Below are 21,706 nucleotides of genomic sequence, written 5' to 3'. Positions count from 1 at the left end.
TGTATATAATTAGGATTGTGCCTGGCACGTATTAAGAGTACTGTACATGTAACTATTATTGTTGTTGTTGTTGTTTTTACTACTAATGCCGCTGACCCCCGCCGAAGAGGTCTCTGGTTATCTCATTGTCTGCTACAACTACCTGAATAGTATCCATGCCCATTATTCTGAATAGGAGTTTGAGTTTAATTATCTTTTCAAAAAAATTAGGATGAAAACAGTCCTCTTTTCATGTTGATGAATGCCCCCCAAAGCTCTTGTATTATTATGATACTCGATGTTTCTGAACTTTACTTTTCTCAGGTTAGTTATAAAGATACTCTAAATCTCTTTCTGCATTTAATGTTTTGACTACTTTTTAGTGTCAAGGAATTTAAACTCTGAATGACATTAAAAGTTTTAGTTCCCCATCTTCTTGAACACGTAATTATGTCCTTGAATTAGAGGGTTGCATAAAGCTTTTTTTGCAAAGAAATATGATCAAAATAGTATTATATTGAGTTAGGAATACAATTTTTCAGGGATATTTGGGACGTTAGGGAGTTAGGGCAAATATTATAGATAAAAATGTAATCTAGAATATTAAAATGTATTGGTTTTTTTGACAGGTGAAAAAGTTCAGTCTAAGTTGTGCCGTGTTTTAAGAGATATTCATGGCTCTAATTTCAAAATACCACTTACCTAAACAATTTGATTAAAAACTATTTGTGATCTTTAGAGTATATTTTGAGTAGTGTCTTGACTATATTTTGAATAGAAGAGCTAGGGAAAAGACTAGTGGTCTTTTGCAGTGCTGTGAATTATATCTACAGTTAAGCACTATATTAATATATATTAATTGGAGCCTCTGTTTTTGTTCTTACTAGGTAATTGGCAGTAAATTCAGCACCTGCAGGAATCGAGATATGTGATGCTATTGGGGTATTTCTTCTAACTTTCACAGTAAAGTCACATCGCCATGTTATATGGACATTATTCAGGCTTATTACTAGCTCTTTTGTATATATAGATAAGAAACATCGTAAAGACTATTTGGTATTTGAAAGTGAGTGATGGGCTTAGAAAAAGATAATTACTTCTTGTAGGCAGGTGTTTTATAGATGGCTTTAATAATTTAAATCTAGATGGAACTAGAAGACTGATTAGCAAGTGCTGAGTGGTAGGAGAATTCAATTACATCTTATTAACTTCCAGGTTTTCTTTAACTGCTTCTAGTCCTTGGAGCTGCCTTTTAAGATTTGGTAAAGAATTTAGTTACCGATTCCAGTCTGAGATCCTTTATTCGTTCCTTTAATGTTTCTGTATTTTTTCATAGCTATTGCATATGTGTTGATTGGCAGTGGTCTCTATGATGAAGCAATAAGACATTTTTCAACAATGCTTCAGGTAATTTTTCTTCTTAATTATATGATTGCAAGTTTATAGTCACGACAAAAATATGGACTTATGCATAGCTAAAGTGCTGCAATAAAACATGGATTTTAAGATTTTACAAGAAAGTAAAGGAAATCAGCCCTGACTGAGCACTTTCTTAGTGCAGGCCTTGTAACATGCTCTCATTTAATCTTTGCAGTATTACTTTATTTTAAAGGAGGAAAATGCGATCTAAGGAGACCAGGCAATTTGCTTGTAGTCTCCCCACCATCAGGTGGCAGAGGTGAGATTCAAACCAAGTTTCAAAAAGACAAACGTCAGCTTCAGTTCATTTTCCTCTCTACCTTGATATCTCCCATGAGATGTGGACACTGGAAATTCTTGGAGCTACGGATGTTTACTCTCCATGCAGGAGTTGATCTACACGCTTAAGTCCATTCGTGGATTTGTTTCTCACCTTAAAGTATAATTATGAGACTCCTCAGTGGAAGTATTGGGCCTCTATTGATTGATGGCTGTGTTAAAATCCGGTACAGACCAAGTGCTTTCATACGCAAGTGTTAAGAGTTGCATAGGAGACCTGCAATGCAGCCTGACATTGCTGGCTGTGTATCTCAGGTCATGATTTAACTGTACTCTGGTAGATGCCTGGCCATTATCCATTCTCTGTCCAGGAGGGTCAAGTAGAGTTAGAAATACCCAAGTTCTCATCTACTCTGCTGCTTACTAGCAAGTTATTTAACCACCTGGATTATGGGCATAATAATAACTACCTCCAAAAATATTCTCGTTCAGTTTGAATGAAATATCTTAAAAAGTACTTTACTAGGTGCCTGGCACATAGTAAGTGCTCAGTTAATTTCAGCTATTTGAAGGACCATTCTGGCATATTCATCTGTGCTAATACAGTAAGAGCCAATAGATAGATTTCAATCCAGCAGGCAGACTTAATTTTAAAGTATTATTTTTGAAAGTTTTGCTCCGCTTTTGTTTTCTCTTTTTAAACATATGATTAATTCTGTTGACAATTCTATCTTCACTCTCAAATAATCAATAAGATATTTTTATAGTTATTACTTTAAAGTGCTTAGATCCAAGCGGCTATGTGTTTGAGTGGTCATAGGGAATAATATTCTTCAGTGGAGTTTAAAGTACGACGGGTAGATTATAAAGTTTTAAAAATCGCCTTTCTGTTTAGCATTGCAGTATTTAAAAAGGTAAGAAAGCACTTTAACACCCTGGCTTGAAAGGGAGGTTTTGATACATTTATAGGAGCAAATGTCAGTTAATTTACGGTAGCCAACAGAAGACAACAGTACAGGCTTGCAGACGTATTAGCAATTCATTTAACTTTTTGAAAAATATTGTTATCAGTCTAGCTGAAGGCAAGATAACAACGTTAAAGAAAAAACTTTAAGTAATGAAAAATTTCCTAATTCTGCCACTCTACCATTATTTAAGTTTATGACCTTTTCAAAGTATGCATTTGTTTTTTATAATCTGAACTTATGTACTATTTTGTATTACTTTTTTACTTAATTTTATAAATGTTTTTCAGTCTTTCTCTACAATCATAATTTTAGTGACTCCATAATATCTCTGTTGTCCATTTATTATCGTAAAACATCTTTTCCTTGCAGTCGCATTCAGAAGGTAGATCAGAATTTTTCTCTTTGTGCTAAGAAAAGATATTAATATGTTGAAGTTTGATATAACATTTTCATCAATCTGCGTTGGGTTGCTTTCGACTGGTAAATTTTTCTTTGAGAATGTGTGGGTTATAAGGTTGGACTGGTGACTTTGGTGATTCAAGCTACGATGGGGCAGGAATAGAGGATGATGGAGCAGCAGAAAGTTCAAACGCTACGGGCCCGCAGAAGACGAGACTGCGTTGTCATTCATGACACGTCTTTACGTGGGAATTCAATGCCTTTGGCTTTTCTGCCGGTGCTCTTCTTGGGGATGTCTCTCTTCCCCTTTGTTTCGGTGCTTCCCAGCCTTTTCTGCCTTATAACACATGTGGAAAATCATGACACGCTGGAGTAAGCAGGAGCAAATTTAGAGACATCCAGATAGAGCTTGGTGAAAATCTGTCACATTTTCTTTACGTTATATGACTATGCTAAATGCAAAATACCAAGATTTGACATTAAGTGCTAAAATTCTTTTTGAAAATTTTAATAAGAGACTTGAGCCTGCTTTTCTGGACATAACTTTTGCATTTAGGCTTTATGTTTGAAACTGATGCACATAATTCCTGTTTAAGAGCTTTTCATGGATTTCTTCAAATCTTTGATAGCCAATCTCATCAAGAAACTGCACAACCACACGGTAGCAAGTGTCCACAGATTAGTTATTGCTACTTCTCTAATTGACCAAAACTCCTTTTCTTACCTTGAATCAGAATTTGCATAAATCAGTCTCTTTATATTGTATTTTTAAAGTATGACCATTCTTTAAATCTAACTGCTCTTCCTTTTCTTTTATTGGCAAATGCAGCAATACTGGGTCTTGGCAGTAATGAAACTGAGTTTTACCCCAGCAATACTTTTTCGTATCCAGTATTCAGAATAGTGGTAAAGCGTTTCTTCAAGCATGGAGGGATGCCAGGTTAGGACTCAACTCAGCATCACCAGAGGGTCATTTGTTGTCAGTACATGCTATCAGATGTTCACCTGTTCCTTGCAGGATCTTTCCACATGTGCGACAACTCTTTATTTATTTATTATTTAAAAAAATTTTTTTTGCGGTACGCGGGCCTCTCACTGTTGTGGCCTCTCCCGTTGCGGAGCACAGGCTCTGGACGCGCAGGCTCAGCGGCCATGGCTCACGGGCCCAGCCGCTCCGCGGCATGTGGGATCCTCCCGGATCGGGGCACAAACCCGTGTCCCCTGCATCGGCAGGCGGACCCTCAACCACTGAGCCACCAGGGAAGCCCAACTCTTTATTTTTAAGCCAATAAACATCGTTTAACAAATCTTCAGTGATAACTGTTCACAGATAAGCTTTTCCAGTTTTTTTTAGCTTGTTATCTCCCGACAAAGTGTTTCTCTTGGACAGCCCGCGGACTCCAGGGTGAAGCAGGAGTGCATAGAATCGGACTTCATTCATAGAAAGCTGAAGACAGATGGGGCCATGGGGGCTAGGATTTTATTATAGTCACCATTTATATAAGATCATTTAATGTGAAATTTGGATCTATGCATGAGGGACACTCATATTCCAGAGTGACCTTTTGATGTAAAGCTTTTATACTTTCTTGTGGTCTCAGCTCCAGCATCAGAGAACAAACTTAAGGGCTATTTCCGTAATCTTTGTTGTTTCAAACTGTTCCTTTGAATATTTATCCAAGTATGGGTTGTTTGCCACGTCTATAAAGGAATACAGTGTTCCTTGAGCATCAAGGTTTCCAGCTGAGCACAATTTCAAGACTTAATAGATCTGTCCGTCTTCATTGGAACCTCTTGATTTTAAAAGTGTATCAGTCAGTATTGTCTCCACGTCAGTGTCCTTGTGTCACTTCCACATGTGTCAGCACCTCCATCATAGCATTCTTGAAAGTGGGACCCTTTCCTGTTGTCTGTGCTGCTTTGATGCTCATGCAGGTCTGGGTGGCATAAGTGCTGTGACAATGTTATGAGGCAGTTGGCCTTTGCTGTTAGTCGTGTGACCTTGAGCTCATCTGATTCTGATCTGATTCTGGCGGAATTGAATTCATGAAAGAACTTTGCATTCGCAGACAAAGTGTAAAACATTCCTCTGCACGTGATCTTGTAACCATCTTTTATGTACATATGTATGTGCGCCTGCCACTTACACAGAACTTAATCCTTGCTACATTGCTGTGCAGTGACGTTTTTGACTTATTCGTTTGTCTTTGATCCAGTGACTTTCGAGTTTTAGCAAAAAGCCAGCCTTGTCGTGGAAAAATAAATATTTGTAAATTTTAAGATCACTATGTAAATAATATAATGAAGATGGTAAATTAGACTTTTACGTGTTTAAAAAAATTGATTCTTTTGAGAATTGAGACATTTAAGTGGACATGATCCAGTAAGATAACAGTCTTATTATACCATGATTTTGTATTTGCATAAAGTGAGTGATATTGGACGATTGAAATATTAGTTTAATTCATTTAAAATTCTGAAAACTTTATAAAGTGTAAATATTATTAGACTTGTGTATTCAAAAATACTTTGAAATGATATTCTGAGCTCAATTAGTTTTTAGAAATAAACATTGTTTTTTATTTGAAACAATAATTCATTGTGACATTTCATAAAGAAAGAGTTTTGACTTGTTAACATCCAAAGCCAGTGATAAAGTAATAAAGTTGTATCAATCAAAAAAAGCAATAAAATCTACTATTTAAATTTAGGAACCTGTAATACTAGGCTATATTGTGGTGTGGTAACAGCCACAATAATTATAGATCCTTCTACGCTGTCGAAAAGAAATTCTAAGAAGAACGTGTAAGTTGAATACTAGAGAAAACAAACGTGCATCTGTAACGTATTTAGGTTTTCTCCATGCGACTGACTCTTCAGAATTTTCTTGCAACCGCACAGAAGGATGTTTAGTTATTGCGGTAGTTATCATAGTTATAGTCTAGTCTTACGGGTTCCAAATCGACTGCCTGCTCTCCCCTGATCCCACCAGACCCTCCCCAGCCACAACTGAAAAAGAATTCCTGCTCGTATCCTAGTGTCGCCAAGCTCAATGAATGGCACAGGGTTATGCGAGGCTACGTGTTCCACACACATGTGTGCCACTTACTTCATCACCAGCTCTGTCTGTGTGCCTCCTAAGTATCTCCTTTGTCCATCTGCTACTCCCGGCTCTGTTCAAACCACGGCTGAGCCACTTCCATCTGCCAGATGACAGATGGGGCTCTCGGTTCCTGGCTTCTCTCCTCACACCCTCCACACACACTCACATGTACATACCATACAAACATGTACTTTAAACACACATGTACTTTGCTGCTACTTTTAGGTTAGAGATAAAAATCCTTAGTGAGGTCCCTACCTGCCTCTCCAACCTCAGCTTGGAGATGCCGTGTTCCCCGCGTCCCTCTGAGCCTTTGTACCGTCTGCCCCCGCTGCCTGGACCAGTCATTCTGGGATTCCCCCATCCTCTACAGATCTCAGCCCAGGCATCGCTTCCGTAGGAAATCCTTCCTAACCTTGTTTAAGTCTTTATACGTTTTCTAAAAGCACCATTTATCACTCTAGCATTTACTGAAGGTGTAACTTTACATTTATGTCTTTGATTCTTTGGCTGTGCTCCAAGAAGGCAAGAATCTTTTTTGCCTTCTGTGTTGGTTCTCGCTTACTATGGTATTCATAGCACTTGGGCCGGGACATGGCTCATAGCTGGCCCTGAGTAAATATTTGTTGAATGAATGACTCACATCCATATGACATATAGTGGAACAGAGGAGAGGGGCGTATCTTATTTTCCAGGGGCGTCTGGAAGGCGTCAGAAGAGAGGGTTCCAGGATTGAAGGACTTTCTTGGGCACAGAGGCCGTGGGTGGGTGTTTCAGGCAGATGAGCGCATTTGCAAATGCCCCGAGCTTGGGAGACCCTGTTGTATCTAGGGAACTATCAAGTAATGCCAATTTTTATTATTATTATTTTTTTAAGATTTTTTTTTTTGATGTGGACCATTTTTTAAAAGTCTTCATTGAATTTGTTACAATACTGCTTCTGTTTGATGTTTTGGTTTTTTGGCCGTGAGACATGTGGGATCTTAGCTCCCCAACCAGGTATGGAACCCACAGCCGCTGCATTGGAAGGCGAAGTCTTAACCACTGGACCACCAGGGAAGTCCCATTAAGCCAATTTTTTTTTTTTTTTTTTTTTGCGGTACACGGGCCTCTCACTGCTGTGGCCTCTCCCGCTGTGGAGCACAGGCTCCGGACGCGCAGGCTCAGCGGCCATGGCTCACGGGCCCAGCCGCTCCGCGGCATGCGGGATCCTCCCGGACCGGGGCACGAACCCGTGTCCCCTGCATCGGCAGGCGGACTCTCAACCACTGCGCCACCAGGGAAGTCCCCATGCAGCCAATTTTTAGAGTATGAATTGTGAGTGGGGCAGAGGAAGGAGGTGAACAGAGAGGCAGGAAATGATCAGTACTTTTTGCAAAGGCATTTAGATGTTACCTCACTGTTTTTTAAATTATGAGGCGCTACCCTTTAGTGGGCCCTGAAATTAATTGGTGAGTCAAGACTAGCACTTTTTTAATGAAATATACCAGACGAGGAAGTACCAGATTACACTGTGTGTAGTAAGGCTCTTGATGTGACGTTCGTGAAACTTGTTTCTGATGTGTTTGTGTGTATGTTTATGTATACACGTATGAGTGTACTGGGTTACGGCGTAAAATGTATTTCTTACTGTGGATGAGAGTGAAAGTGTTCGAATTTTGCTAGTGTAGGTGCTGGGGGGCAGTGAACAGTCTCCGTCAGGGGAGTGTCATGATCACCCTGAGGCGGCTTAGTGTGGGCCTGGAGACTGGATGGGAAGAAACAGGAGCGTGCTTAAGGCCATTGCAGTAGCCAGGTGAGAGGGGAAGGCTGCAAACTGGACAGTGGCTGATCGATCAGCAGGTGAAAGCACCGGGATATCTTGAGTAGATATGTTGGCTGGGGACATGAGGACGACTCCCAGGTGGCTGGAGTGGCCACTGGGTGTATGGAGATGTCCGTCACGCAAGTAGAATAACTCGTTATTTAAATGCACTTTTTTCTAACTAACCTCCTGTCATCTGGTATAAAATTTTCCTCAGTTGAGGAGAAAAGCTTCTCTGAAAGTGGGGTTTCCTCTCCCTGGAGGCCTGTCATCAGCAGGTGTGAGCTGCGTGGGCTCACCAGCCCCACCCAGCCTGGCCGAGGTGCTGCTCTGTTGACTGTTCTGTCTTCTGGCAGGTGCCGTTGCTAGGGAAAAACGTGAAGACCGTCTGACTTTGATTCCTCAGTGGGGAACTCTTTTTTCTGCTTCTCCTCACCCTCTGTACCTGTATCCCTCTCTCAAACTACTTGCTCTGCCTTTCTTTAAGCCAGGAGGAATATTTATGTGTTTATTTATTATTTTTTAATTTTTATTTTTGGCTGCGTTGGGTCTTCGTTGCTGCGCATGGGCTTTCCCTAGTTGCAGCAAGCTGGGGCTACTCTTCATTGCAGTGCGTGGGCTTCTCAGTGCGGTGGCTTCTCTTGTGCAGAGCGCAGGCTCTAGGAGCGCGGGTTTCAGTAGTTGCAGCATGCGGGCTCAGTAGTTGCGGCACATAGGCTCTAGAGCTCAGGTTCAGTAGTTGTGGTGCATGGGATTATTTGCTCTGCGGCACGTGGGATCTCCCCGGACCAGGGCTCGAACCTGTGTCCCCTGCATTAGTAGGCGGATTCTTAACCACTGCACCACCAGGGAAGTCTCCAGAGGAATATTTAAATGTTTAGTGTTATCTCTGGGTGACAGGATTGTAGGATGCCTTTTACCTTATTTTTTGAGCTTTTCTTCATCTCCTAAATTTTCTATAATTTATAATAAATTTTCTCTTTATTTAAATATGATAATTTTCAGTTGACAGTAAAGTTTTCTATTATTTTCTGTAATATGTCTCACTTAACACATTTTTTTTCTGATTATAACTGTATGTGTGTTTGTTTTAAACAATTAAAAGGAATGCATCAGTGTATTAAGCAGAATAGGAAGATACCTAGTAATCCCACTCTCTAGAGAAAACTACTGTTAGAGCTTTTTTTCTATGCACGTACTGGCCCACATAATCCTATATAAGTATTATTTATAAGAAGTGACTACCATTCCTCTCTCGTTCTGTAACTCATACTTTTTCCCATTTAGCAAATAGCATGGACAACCTTTCATGTCAGTTACACATACGTTATGAATCAGAAATCCAAAACTCTCTGGGAGCCAGAGAAACACATTAAATGAGCAAAGTGAATTGATGTAGTGTAGAGACCATGGGTGGGCTCATGGTAAGCTGGTGAGTACACACCCTTCATCGAAATAGGCAGCCGGTGCCTATGTTTTTGTCACGTTCTCACATTCCCATGCCCGAATGTGGGTCTGTCATTGTTGGATTTTTTTATTTTCCAAGAGAAGCTAGAAATCTGTAATTATTTACTTGTATTTTTCCAATTTTCCATATACCATGAGGCCCATCTGCTGGCTGGGCTGTAGGCAGTGATGCACCCACTTGCTACCTGAGGTGATGTACCTGATTCTGTTTACAGTAGCCTTTCTTTGTTTTTCAGTGCATAGCATCTTATCCTTTATTTTTTCGCACTTTCTCATCATTGAAGTTGATGTGTCTTTTTCGGCAATACCCGCAGACACCCGATCTCAGATTTGAAACTGATAATAGATTAGCCTCTAAAATAGCTCATCTGCTGTAGCCCTGTCAGGTTCTTCCTTCAGGACCTTATAGCCAGAGGCTGTGTACTCCTCTTTCTTAAATATGCAGGGAAGCATTCAGAGAAGAGGCTAAGAATTGCACAGGTCAGATGCAGACGGGAGTTCACGCCACTGCCCCACGCGTAGGGACTTGATGGCGGGGGGCAACAGACACCCTGTCCTTGGGCCTGAGAGGCGTTGCATCCAGTCCACATGGGAGCAGGTTGCAGAAAGGGTCTGGTTCTCACTCTGACCCCTTAGAATAAAGGACTGTATTAATCCCCAACAGTCTGTGGAGTCGACTCACCTCTTCCTCCTTGTGGTGCTGGCTCCGACGGGTTCTCTCCTTTTCAGATGATTTCATGACTCCCTGAAAGCAGACCAACTAGGAGGGGGCGTCACCCAGGCCCTTTACTCCTGTATCTGCTTCTCCGAACCTCCGTTTTCTCTCTGAGCTGTGTTTGCTGGTGGCCAAGCATAGAGTTGCTGAGAGGATTGCATTTTAAGTAAGACGACTGTGCGAAAGAAACTAGCACAGCGCTCAGTAATGTTGGTTTTCTCTATTTTTAAGTATTTTTTTTTTGATGTAAAACTCTTATTCATGTCTCATTCAAATGAGCTTTAGAAATATAGACTTTTGTGGTTGGGGACTGTGTATCGACTGACATGAGTAGTGGTAGCATAATGTAGAGCTGTCATTTGTGGCATTAACGTGCTTTAAGCAGAAACTGATTTGTTTTGTTTTGTTTATGGTTTTTGACGTGTTTCTGTTTTGGTCTGAATAGGAGGAACCTGATCTGGTTAGTGCAATTTATGGCCGAGGGATAGCCTATGGAAAGAAGGGATTACATGTGAGTATGGAATAGTTACGCCTGCCATAGTGTCTACGTGATCGGACTCGGACCAGGGTTCCCATAGAGCCCCTCACCGCTCCCCGGGCTCTGAGGGAACACGCAGTGGTGTCATTCCAGTTCACAGATGAGACCATGGCCGTAGGGGACTTCTCCAAGATCAAGTGGCTGGGATGTGGGGGGATGGGAGTTTCTGCCCAGGTCTTCTGAGGTTACTTTCTATTCCAAAAGGACAGCCTTTGGCAGCCTAAACTTTATTTCATGATGAGCTGGACATAAGCCTAGAAAAACACGAGAGCTTGACTGAATTCCTGAGAAACACTCATTGCTGTAAAAGAGAGACGGGGCATCAGTAGTGTAGTAGGACTTAGAATCTGAGTTCCTTCCACAATTTTTAAAGGTTGAATAAAAGAACAAAGGTTTTTTTGTAAAATTTATTTTTAATTTGTTACCATACATTATACTTTCCCAGATATGTCTCTGGAGCCTTATTCCCCTTATTTCTCTGAGGAATACAGGAGGAAGGTTATAATAAGTATTGGATGGCCAGAAAGTTCGTCCGGGTTTTTCCATAAGATGTTCATATTTATTTCTAAATAAGTAGTTATGTCATTACTAAATTACTGGATTTTTCAGAAAATCTATTGAAGCTGGTTTTGAATAACACTATGTCTCATGATGTTACGGAAAAACCCGGATGAACTTTTTGGTCAACCCAATATATTTTGGTCCAAAAAAGGCACTATGGTATAAAAATGAAGACTTTTCCTGAGAGTATATAGTAAATAATGAAGTGGTCTAAGATCAGATGTCCAAATTTTCAGTCTTGAACATTCTATGTAAACTTTTTCTATTATTTTCTATTAAAAATATTCAAATGAAATTATGTCTTGAGGGAGAAGTGTCACTTTTGTATCTTTGCCAATTAAAAAAAACTGTCCTAATTGCCTGCCGGCCTACTGGAGAAATCTTGTATAATATTTGTATATTTCTGAGACTTGAGAAGGAAAACTGAGCAGGAACTCAGATTTGGGAATGAAGATGTTTAGGAAGGAAACAATGTTACATTCAGAGCATCAATAAATAGCCCTAGTTAGGTTCAGGGCATCAGTAAATGACCTAAGTTGCCCTAGTAAAGGTCAGCGATAAAGTGCTTCTTCCTCATTCTCATCTCTTTTAATTTTATATCTTGATGTGAAATTTGCTTGTATCTTTAATGCACTTTTAATGTAAAAGTGACATGCTCATATATTTTTGATGTAAAGTGATGTGTAAATTTTAAAGAGAACAGGTTTACCTAGACTTCTCCAGGTGTAGGTGTGTAGGCCTAGGGGTTTTGATTGACACTGACACGGCTCCCCTCTGTTCCCTCATTGCCACTGGTCAGCATCGTTTTGCACACTGGTGTCCATATATGCTCATCCCTTGAAATTTGTTGATGCGGTGTTTCAATAGGTTAAATTGAGAAAATGTCTCGCCCTCTGTGGAACTTGGGATAGGTAGCCAGGTCCCATGTGCTGTTGATGGGTAGGTAGACTTGAGTGAGTTAAGTAATTGTAATAGAGCTTATTTAACTTGGCCGATCTCTTATTTAGAAGCTAAGTTCATATTTATTTCTAAATAAGTAGTTATGTCATTGCTAAATTATTAGTTTTTCAGAAAATCTATTCAAGCTGGTTTTGAGGAACAGTGTATCTCACACTAAGCTAATGCCTTTTCAAGGACATTAAGAATGCTGAGCTTTCTCTGTTCGAACTGAGCCGAGTAATTACCTTGGAACCAGATCGTCCAGAGGTATTTGAGCAGCGAGCAGAAGTGAGTGTGGCTTTCTTTTTCCCTCTGTTGTTATTGGATTAGTCGAATCTCAGATTTTTTTCCTATTATTTTATTACTGAGAAATTTTAAAACTCCCGTATACCTATTGTGTTTTCCTCCATACATACATAACGCCTTTAAACACAGTTGAAATTACTAGAAAACTATGGGCTGAGTGATACTCCTGATTTAACATATAACAGTAACATTTAGTATTAAGGTGTACAGTTTTGATGTGTACTACCACTGTCAGTGTTTGTTGAAAAATATGTCACCGTGTTTATTGTATACGTGACATCCTTTAGCAAAACAATATGACAGTATGGTCAAATGAGATTTATAGCCTTTGGAAGCATGTGTGTGTGCGTGTGCGAGTGTGTGTGCGTGTGTGTGCGCACGCACACTTGCATGTAATTTTTATGAGATATACCTATCTACATAGACATGTAGATCAGGTAAGGGTGACCATAACTGGAACTTGGGACTCACGGTGGAGACAGAGAGGCAACACGTGGTGACAATTCCAGGTAACGTGTGACAGTGGATACCGGGAGAGGGGCTGCTTGGTCAGGAGCAGAGAAGCATGGTCTGCTGGAGCCCTGGGACAGACTGGCAAGGGGAGAGGCTTGGGCGGTGTTTGCAGAGGCCTCACTGAAGAGGTGATGCTGGAGCTGGTCAGAAACAATGTCCTGGGGAGCAAGGTAGAGAAGGGCGTTCAGGCCAGAGAAAGGAATGTGTGCAAAGGCACCCCTTTTAATGTTTTTAAATGAAATGGGTCCATTTTACCATTTTCATAAAACAATAGTAAACTACTGCACATTTAACCATGTGAAATGCTTTAGAATTTATGTTAATGTTTTCAATCTGAATAAAACGTAACTTTTAATTATCTGATCTGGTGGGATTTCATAGTTGGACTAAAGGGACAAATGACTTTTTCCCCCTCTCTTGGGGGAGAAAACTTAACAAGCAAAGGGCACACTAAGTGTTTTAGTAATTTTAAAACTGCATTTGTGATGTTTGCGTTTGTGATGTTCTCAAAATTATAGTGTCTGAAGTTACAGTTCAGTTTCTTAAAATGAGTTGTTTGTTTTATTGGGGATTTGGCTTTCTGAAGGAAATTCCTTCTCAATTAATGAAAGAATTCATTTTCTCATGGCACTTTTGGATTGTAACCCTAAGGGTTAAGTGACCGTAATCTGTTCGCTGCTGCACGAGAGTCCTGTTGGTTTTTAGGGTGAGCGTTTGGTGGTTCACTTGGTGACCTTCTGCTCCAGGGGCTGGGTACTGTGCTTTTCCCCGCCATTACGCTGGTGCTGTGCTAAAGTGTCATGATGAAGCATGAATTTCATTAAGCACACTTAGAAAGAAGACTGATGCAGCAGCTTTAAAAAATCTGTGTATCTAATAAAACGCTAATTGTGTACCCCAAATGGTGTTAGTAATCAGAAAAGTGATTTCCAATGATCTTAAAAATATATAGTAATATCCCCCTTTTCTGGCATCATCAGGCAATAATGTCATGACATCGTGATTCTTCCAGCTAAATTACAGGATACCATTTATATACGTCAGGCATTATTTTATAAGAAAGCTTTCACTTTTATACTTTCGGAAATAGTCTATATGTAGTGAACATAATTTAACCTTTTTTAGTTACTCTGGTCATTATTATGCGTATTGATTGTTGTGCTGGGGTGTGATAGTTCACTTATGTCTCTAGGGGTTAATATACTGGGTTGGGATGTTTTTCCTTTGAAAATATCACCCTAGACCCCTATGCTTCTTGAACTCTAAGGGCATATTTTCTATTTCTTTCCTCTCTCTGAGCTTTCTTGCCCCTGGTCATGTGCCTGCCTGAATCTTCCCTCTCTTGCTGGTTTTAAGTTCCTGCAGAGGAGGAAACCAGTTAGTAAAACTTGATGGAAATGACCTATTATAAGAACAAAATTAACCCTAATTTAAGGACATCTGTTCCGGATAAATTGCTTGAGCTTGACTGCATGAATACGGATACCCATTTTGGGTTTTCTTATGTCATTTGGCTGAACTTCTGCATTCTGAGTTGTCTTCTGTATTGTCATGGTTGCCTGAACACCACCGACGGCTCCATCAAAAGAGCATTCAGAACAGGCCTGCCGATGTTCCTTCACGGCCTTGCAGATCGTGACTGCTGAGTTGAGAGCCGTTCACAGAAGAGGGCTTACAAAACACCTGGAATCCTAGAAATTGCCGTTCAGCACTGAATAGTCCAGACGGCATAGCTAGACGCCACGGAGGACTCCAATCCGTGTTGAACAATTCCTCTATTTTAATGGTTCAAAGTTATCTTTCAGATTAATTTGACATGCCAAATTTTGTTTTGAAAGGTAAATGATAGGTTGGGGAACAAATGGTCACACTTCAAGAAAAGCAACATCTGCTTTGACCTAGAACATGAAACAATGACAAGGCAATTGCCACGGTCATAGGTCATCCGCATCCCCTTGGCTGGACAAGATCGGCAGCCCCTCAGCTGTTGACTTTGAACCTCACTGCATAGTACGTGGCGTCAAGGGTTCTAGACTGCTGAGAGGGTCACCTTGTGAATGTGGGGTGGTGAAGCGGAATTGAAAAGTCAGAAACATTGATGGTTGTAGGGGCGATCGTTGGGACTTTTCTCCCCTAATTACATTTTTGGGTTTATAGATTCTGTCCCCTCTGGGACGAATTAATGAAGCAGTGAGTGATCTCACTAAAGCTATCCAACTTCAGCCCTCAGCACGGCTGTACAGACACCGCGGGACCCTGTACTTCATATCAGAGGTGAATTGTTCTTGCCTTAAAACATGCCCTTTCATGATGATAAAGATTTCGCCTTTCCTTCTGCTTCAGAAAGCTGCTATTGGATAGATTTGGGTTTGGGGCTGTATTATAATGGTTCGTGATACAAGACAGTTATGAAAGCATTTTCTTTAGCTGAGGTCGAACCAGTGGAGAAATATTAAGTACCAGGAACACATTTTCGTGCTTGAACTGTCAGCAGTAACTAATTCTGGGCTGGGGGAGAAAAGAAAGAGTGAGAAACAGAAGAAGAGAAATTTGGTTTACAGATTATACCTTAACTGTGCTTGCAGATGTCAGCATAGAGAAGCAGGTGTGCATGTTGTCAGAGTGTGATCGTTAAACTTAGAGGTACAATTTGAATTTCTTTGGGTATCCCAACCTGAAAACCATAACCTGAACTAATGCAGCTTCCCAGACTGTAGCTTCTCAATGTAGCAAGATTATCTTTTATCGTCAGAGTGGTATTTATGACTGCCATAGCTATTTTTGTGGGCTTGCAGTCATTTTAATAACAATTTTCTATTGCAAAAGAAAGTAGATTTAAAAAATCTCAACATAACACATTTTAAGGTTGATCTATGTCCTAATTATTTTAGAATTCAGTATAATAAAATGCTAGTACCAGAAAATAATTTGTAAAATTTCTGTAACAGATTATGGCCTTAATGGAATCTAAAATAATATTCTTTTCTGTGGCTGAGACAGTGTGCTTAAATTAAACCTTTGTGAGCTTCTCCTGTCAATTGAAATCGACTCTTTCAACAAACAGTGTAAGCATTCTTCTAATATTCGTGGTCATGAAATGTTTCCTTTAAAGCCAGAAAGGGCACAAACTAAATTGGGATTTCTTTTCCTCTATCATTCGAAAGTAGGACATGTCCAAATATGTAACGAATACTACTTTATTTATTTTTTTTCATTCTCCTTTTTGTAGGACTATGCAACAGCCCACGAAGACTTTCAGCAGTCCTTAGAACTGAACAAAAACCAGCCTATAGCTATGCTATACAAAGGTTTAACTTTCTTTCACAGAGGACTTTTGAAGGTGAAAGTGCTGTGCAGTATGTGTACCTACAGCAATCCTGCTTCTCCTTTGCGGTGAACTGAGCGGGGTTGAGTCTGGCAGGTTTTAAAATGACGTCTCAAGTGTCTCATTGGTTTATTTTAGAAAGTCGTTTGCATCGAGATATTTATTGAGCGCCTACTATCTGATAGGTACTTGGAGGAGGGTGCAGAAGGGGAGAGGGCGAAAGGTTATAAGGGAGAAATAATGCTTTACACTTGGGACGAATACGGTTTCCAAAGGCTTTCCCCACAGAACTTAGCATAGGGTGAGTACACGAAAGAAAGCAGTAGAAGCAGAGTGCTTTGGAAGCAGAGGTGAGAAAGATTCATTTGAACTCGGGAGTTAGGGAAGGTCCAGAGAGCAAGTGGACTTCGTCCTGACCTGGAAGGCAGAGCAGGGCTGGGAAGGAGAAGGGCTCTGAGGGCGAGAGGAAGTGTGAGTGATGACGTGGGGGGCGGGGCCATGGTCAGGCCCTTGAGCAAATAGGCAGGCTGAGTGTGAAGGGCTGCAGCACGGGGAGGGGCCCTGAAAGGTCTCAGGTGCGGACTTGAGTTGCTAGGCCCAGAGGGGCTGTGAAGTCTAGATCTGGGGGGAAATACAGAGTTGAGACCCAATCTGTATTGAGGAAGTGGTTGCTGATGCAGTGGTGGCCGAGGAGGGTAGGGACAGGGGGAGTGCTGAGGGGGTTGCTGGCCACGTTCAGGTCAGGGGCGGCCAGACTGCCTCGGGTCCTCTGGGGGCTGCAGGAGTGGTCCCAGCACTGTCCCTTGAAGGCTGCTGTGGGAAGAAGGAGGCGAGGGACAAAGGAGAGGCTCTGTGTCAGCTGAGTGGGGCAGGGACGTCACTGCCAGCCTGCCTGCCCCTCCTCCTGCCCGGGACTCTCCATTCTCCGAGCCTGTTTGGGGAGCCTGTCCTACAGCAGCTTCTTTCCGGCCAGGGTGAGGGGCAGAAACACGGCTGAGAGTGGAGCTCTGGCTCTCACCCAAGGCCTGACACTCCAAACTGCCCGACTGAAGACAGCTGGCCTGAGAGTCACAGACGGTCTGCCCGCCCGCCTAGGTGAAGACACTCATTCTGACCAGGAGGTGGAGAATTCAGAGTAGGCTGCACTTAACCCTGAACTTGGAAAGGTGGGAAGAGCTTCAACAACCTGTGGCAGAGAAGGGTACTCTGGCAGAGAGAGCATGCGTGTTATTATTAAAAATAGTTCTGAGGATCTGACACACACATAAACACACACACTGGGAGGGTGGGGAGAAGGTTTACCTCTAAAAAGGCCACAAGTTGTAAGTCCTCCGTGTTACAGACAGTGCCTGTCGCATAGTAGGTGCTCAGTAAGAATCAGTGGGGTAAATGCATGTCAAGGGCAGAGAGCTGAATCGGAGTTGGAAGGCCTTGCTCTGAGCTCTCGCTCTGAATCTTATTAACTGCACTGCTGAAGCCGCTGCTTGAACTCTTTGAGCCCGTCTCTCCACATTTATCAGGCAGAGATGATGGTACCGTCTGCCTCTTGAAGTGAGAGTGAGGCTTCCATAAAACAACATGTGTGAAAAGCCCTTTATAAACTGTAAACCTGAATCAGGTATTGATTATGATACAGATTATTTTACATGTGGGAATGTAATTTCATCGAAGTTTTGTGGATTCTAAAAAATAACTCCCGTCCGTTAAAAACCAAACTAGAAGGAATTTTGCAAATCTTACTTCATACACCTCATCTCCGGTTTGCAAGTATGTGGAGGTTGTCCTAACAGGGACCCTTTCCGTCCGCCTTCGAGGATTCGGACAGGCAGTGCGGGCTTTGAGTTATTTAACATGTGCTTTGAGCAGCTGCCAGGTGACGTCTTCCAGTTTATTTTGTCTCTGCCGTCTGTCTTCTCATCTTCTCTCAGTCCCCTTCAGTTAAAAAATTAAGAATCGCAATGCTGTGTTCAGAGTCTCTCCCTTGAGTATCACGTGGAGGAGAAAGAGATCTGAAATAGAAAAAAAAAAAAAGGCCAATTATTAGTACTAAGAGGGTCCAGATAATTTTTAAAGTAAACAAATGCAAACAGTTGATTTCACTTTTAACTGTAAAGCCATGTTTAGGAACGTGGGCAGGGCCCTTTGTGTTATTTCGAAATGAGAATTTTTCAGCAAAGAGCCATAACAGAGACACTAAGTAGAAAATAGACATGGACCAAAATTCAGTTTGGTGTATTCCAAACTTCCCGGATGAAGACCTAGAAACAGTGCTTTCATTCTCTGAGTGTTGGCAGCCCCTCAGTGAACCAGTCTCACCAAACGGTTTGGTCTTCCCTCCTTTTCACCATGCCCACCGACACAGCAGCAACGTGTGTAATAGATGGGAACTTTTTCTTTGCATTTTATAGATCTGCCGTCCGAGGAGGTCAGGGTGTTTCCGTAGCATCTCACTCATCCCCAAAAGCATCCCCGTGAAGTATAGAAGGAGCAGAGGGTGTCCCAGTTACAGAGATTGGAAAACTGAGTCAGTGGTGAAATGCCTTAATTAAATTAATGAACTTAGTTCAGATATCTCTCTTTCTCTCGTTAACTGTAGAGACGAAGTATTAAATGGACCCATGAGTTTGAGCTATCTCTGTACCGTAAAGGTGGTCTCTCCAGGTCAACAGCAGTTTAGAAACAGAGCGGGTGATGGCTTATTTACTTTATGATATAATACATTAGAAATATATTAGGATATATTACATGACAAGTTTCACAATTGTCCAATTCAGAAGATATATCAGACATTTTGGAAATTCCTAGGGAGTAAAACAGCAGGAACTTTTCTACTGAATTCTACCCACGTTGTAAGGATATTTCAAAAATTGTATATTACAAGCCTTTACTTTGAGAGTTACCTGCGTTTGTTCTGTTCAGTTATACCGAACAGCCCCAGGGCGATGGCTGCCCTTTAGCTAGTAAAGAAGATGGTGGCCTAAGTGGTGATGATTGCATTCACGATGCCAATGAACTCAGAGCCAGTTCATGTGCTTAGAGATTGATTCAACAAACGTAGTTTCTTTGTTCCCAATGGCTCAAAATCTTGATTCTGCTATGTCCCCTCTTTGGCAGAATGAGGTAGAGAGCTGTGCAGTGATTAGACAGGAACCCCGAAACCAAAGACTTAAAAGCTGAAGAGAAATCAGACTTTGAAGAACTGTGGCGTCCAAGCATGCAGTAAGTGCAGTGGGCAGCAGCCGCCTCCTGGGCATCTCCACGAGACGTCCACAAACACCCCAGACATCACACGCCCCAGTGGACTCACGACCTCCCCCGTACTTCCTAACATTCCTTAACGCCTCCCTCCACCCGGGCTCTCAGCCTAGACTCTTCCTGCCCTCTCTTCTCCCTCCTCCCTCCCTCGTACCCAGACAGCCACCAGATTTTCTCTTAGTTTGCCTTTAAAACTCTCTCCCGAATTTGACCCTTCTTTCCCTCTCCTCAGAGGCACTGTCTCAATCTGAGCTTGCATTATCTCTTGCCTGTTCCATCACAGCCGCCTCCCATCTGGGCCCCATCCTCTCCCCTCTCCAGCGTGTCTTCTCCTTTTTTACCAGCATTTTTCATGTTTACGAAGAGTAAATTTTGTGAGGTCCCACACCTCCTCAGAGCCCCCAGTCCTCGTTGCTTCCTTCCTACTGGCCCCGGCTTTCCCTCTTCCCCACTCCCCCCGACCCCATGCCCCCTGCACTCCTGCCCCTCCGGCTTTCCCAGCGTCGGTGAGCGCTCTGTGCCGCTGTGCGGTACCCCCGGCCCCGTCCAAGATGCCCTCTTGCTTTACCAAACTCCTCGTTCTTTAAGACCCAGCTCAGTTGTCAGCGCCTCTGTACAGCCTCTTCTGGTCTCCCAGGCTCAGTTCAGTGGTTTCTTTCTCTTCATTCCCAGAGCCTCTTCCTCACATCTCTGCTGTAGTTCTTAGTTTGTATTCTAATAAACTGGTTACCTACTTGGCTTTCTAATGACACTGTGAGTTCTCAGAGTACAGAGGTAATGACTCACCCATCTTCGTGTCCCCTTACCTCCTGCTATCCCTGGCACATAGTAGGCGCTCAATACATGTTTGTCGAATTGAAAGTGCAGTTGTACAAATCCTAAAAGGTCGAGATCATGTCACGGCAGGAAGCCCAATGAAGAATGCCCTGTTACGTTTCTTCGGTGTTAAAATTCATCCGTTCTCATCTTTCACCCAAACAGTAGCTATTCAGTGGCATTTCTTCATGAGGCGATTTTGTCCTCAGTTTTGCCTTTGAAGAGTTTCAAAGCCAGCCTCTCTTGCCCTGCTGGCCCCTTCTGAGAAAATCAAGGAGCAGGGGCTGAATGACTTTCTGAAAAGAATCAAGATTGTATAGCTTTTGCAAAACTATTTTGTGTGCCTACCGGGGCACTAAATATTTATTGAGTGCCTACCATGGGCAAGGCATTTGATATCTTTAGTGGTTTTCTGCTCTGAATTCTCTAATCAGGTTGAAATGATCTATTCCAGAAGTTTTAAAGTCAAGTGTCTCTCAATTAAAGCTCTTAGAGATTGTGAGCCTTTATAGCCGTTAAGTCAGATATGTCTTTTCCTTGGGAAATGTGGGAAATGTCTTCATAATTTTTTTTAATCACAATAACTAGAGTCATAATGAAAAGTACGTTCAATCCCAGTGTAAGCCTAGGATGTTTATTCTGAAACATTTCATCACGCATTTTTATTTTATCACCAATTTCCCCAGAGAGTCCCCCTGCGGCCAAGTGCACTGTGGTTCTGAGGGCTCCCCCGAAAGCGTAGTGTGTGCAGCTCTGGGCCCTTAGTGCCACCCTGAGCTGTGCTGGCAGGAGTCATGCCCACCTGCCCCCAACTTGAAGGCTTCTCCTGAATTTTACGGTTTCTTTTTTCCTCGTAGATCATGGGAGTCCTTCAGGTGGCTATCCTGGGAGCCTTTCTTCTTGTTCTATAAATAATTTCACATTGGGCTTGCTTTTTTTGTCTCTTCTATTGGTCCACTTTCCAATGCTGCTAGCTGTGATCGTTTTGCATCATTTCACACAGCTATTAGGCTTACTTTTGTTCCATAGGGTTTTTATTAATTAAGGAACTGATATTAAAATGCAGGTGTTATCAGTACTAAAGTCCTAATGAAAAAGATAGTGAGAAGCTGTTTTCCCATTTTGGAAGGAGAAGCTTAAGGCTCTGTTGTTGTTCATAGTAATGCATTTGTTTACTATTGAAATTAAATCCTCCAGACTCATAGTTTATTGTACTTTCTACCTCTCTCTTTTTTTGAAGTCCTCCTATTTAAAAAAAAAAGTACTCAGAGACCATGTATTTTTTATATATATATATATATATATATATATATATATATA

General features: G+C 41.7%; 1 protein-coding gene across 7 annotated transcripts in view; it reads left to right on the top strand.

Annotated features, from left to right (window-relative positions):
* The window catches only part of TTC13 (tetratricopeptide repeat domain 13), a 67,070-nt gene that overhangs the window by 20,039 nt on the left and 25,325 nt on the right, over positions 1 to 21,706 (top strand). For 4 of the 7 annotated variants that reach the window (XR_003430204.1, XM_027094026.1, XM_027094025.1 and 1 more), the window contains 5 exons: positions 1,316 to 1,386; positions 10,579 to 10,644; positions 12,367 to 12,459; positions 15,148 to 15,264; positions 16,220 to 16,330. Coding sequence is in view for 6 of the 7 variants with exons in the window: in XM_027094026.1 (XP_026949827.1) it covers positions 1,316 to 1,386; positions 10,579 to 10,644; positions 12,367 to 12,459; positions 15,148 to 15,264; positions 16,220 to 16,330 (458 nt within the window). In the remaining variant the exon portion in view is untranslated. The remainder of the gene's footprint in view (positions 1 to 1,315; positions 1,387 to 10,578; positions 10,645 to 12,366; positions 12,460 to 15,147; positions 15,265 to 16,219; positions 16,331 to 21,706) is intronic. The other 3 variants (XM_027094029.1, XM_027094028.1, XM_027094027.1) reach the window with 2 other exon arrangements.

This window comes from Aethalodelphis obliquidens, unplaced genomic scaffold (assembly GCF_003676395.1).
Source record: "Aethalodelphis obliquidens isolate GAN/ISIS:26980383/991018 unplaced genomic scaffold, ASM367639v1 scaffold87, whole genome shotgun sequence".
Lineage (NCBI taxonomy): Eukaryota > Metazoa > Chordata > Mammalia > Artiodactyla > Delphinidae > Aethalodelphis > Aethalodelphis obliquidens.
Note: the sequence above shows the minus strand (reverse complement) of the source record. Positions and strands in the feature narration are given on the sequence as shown.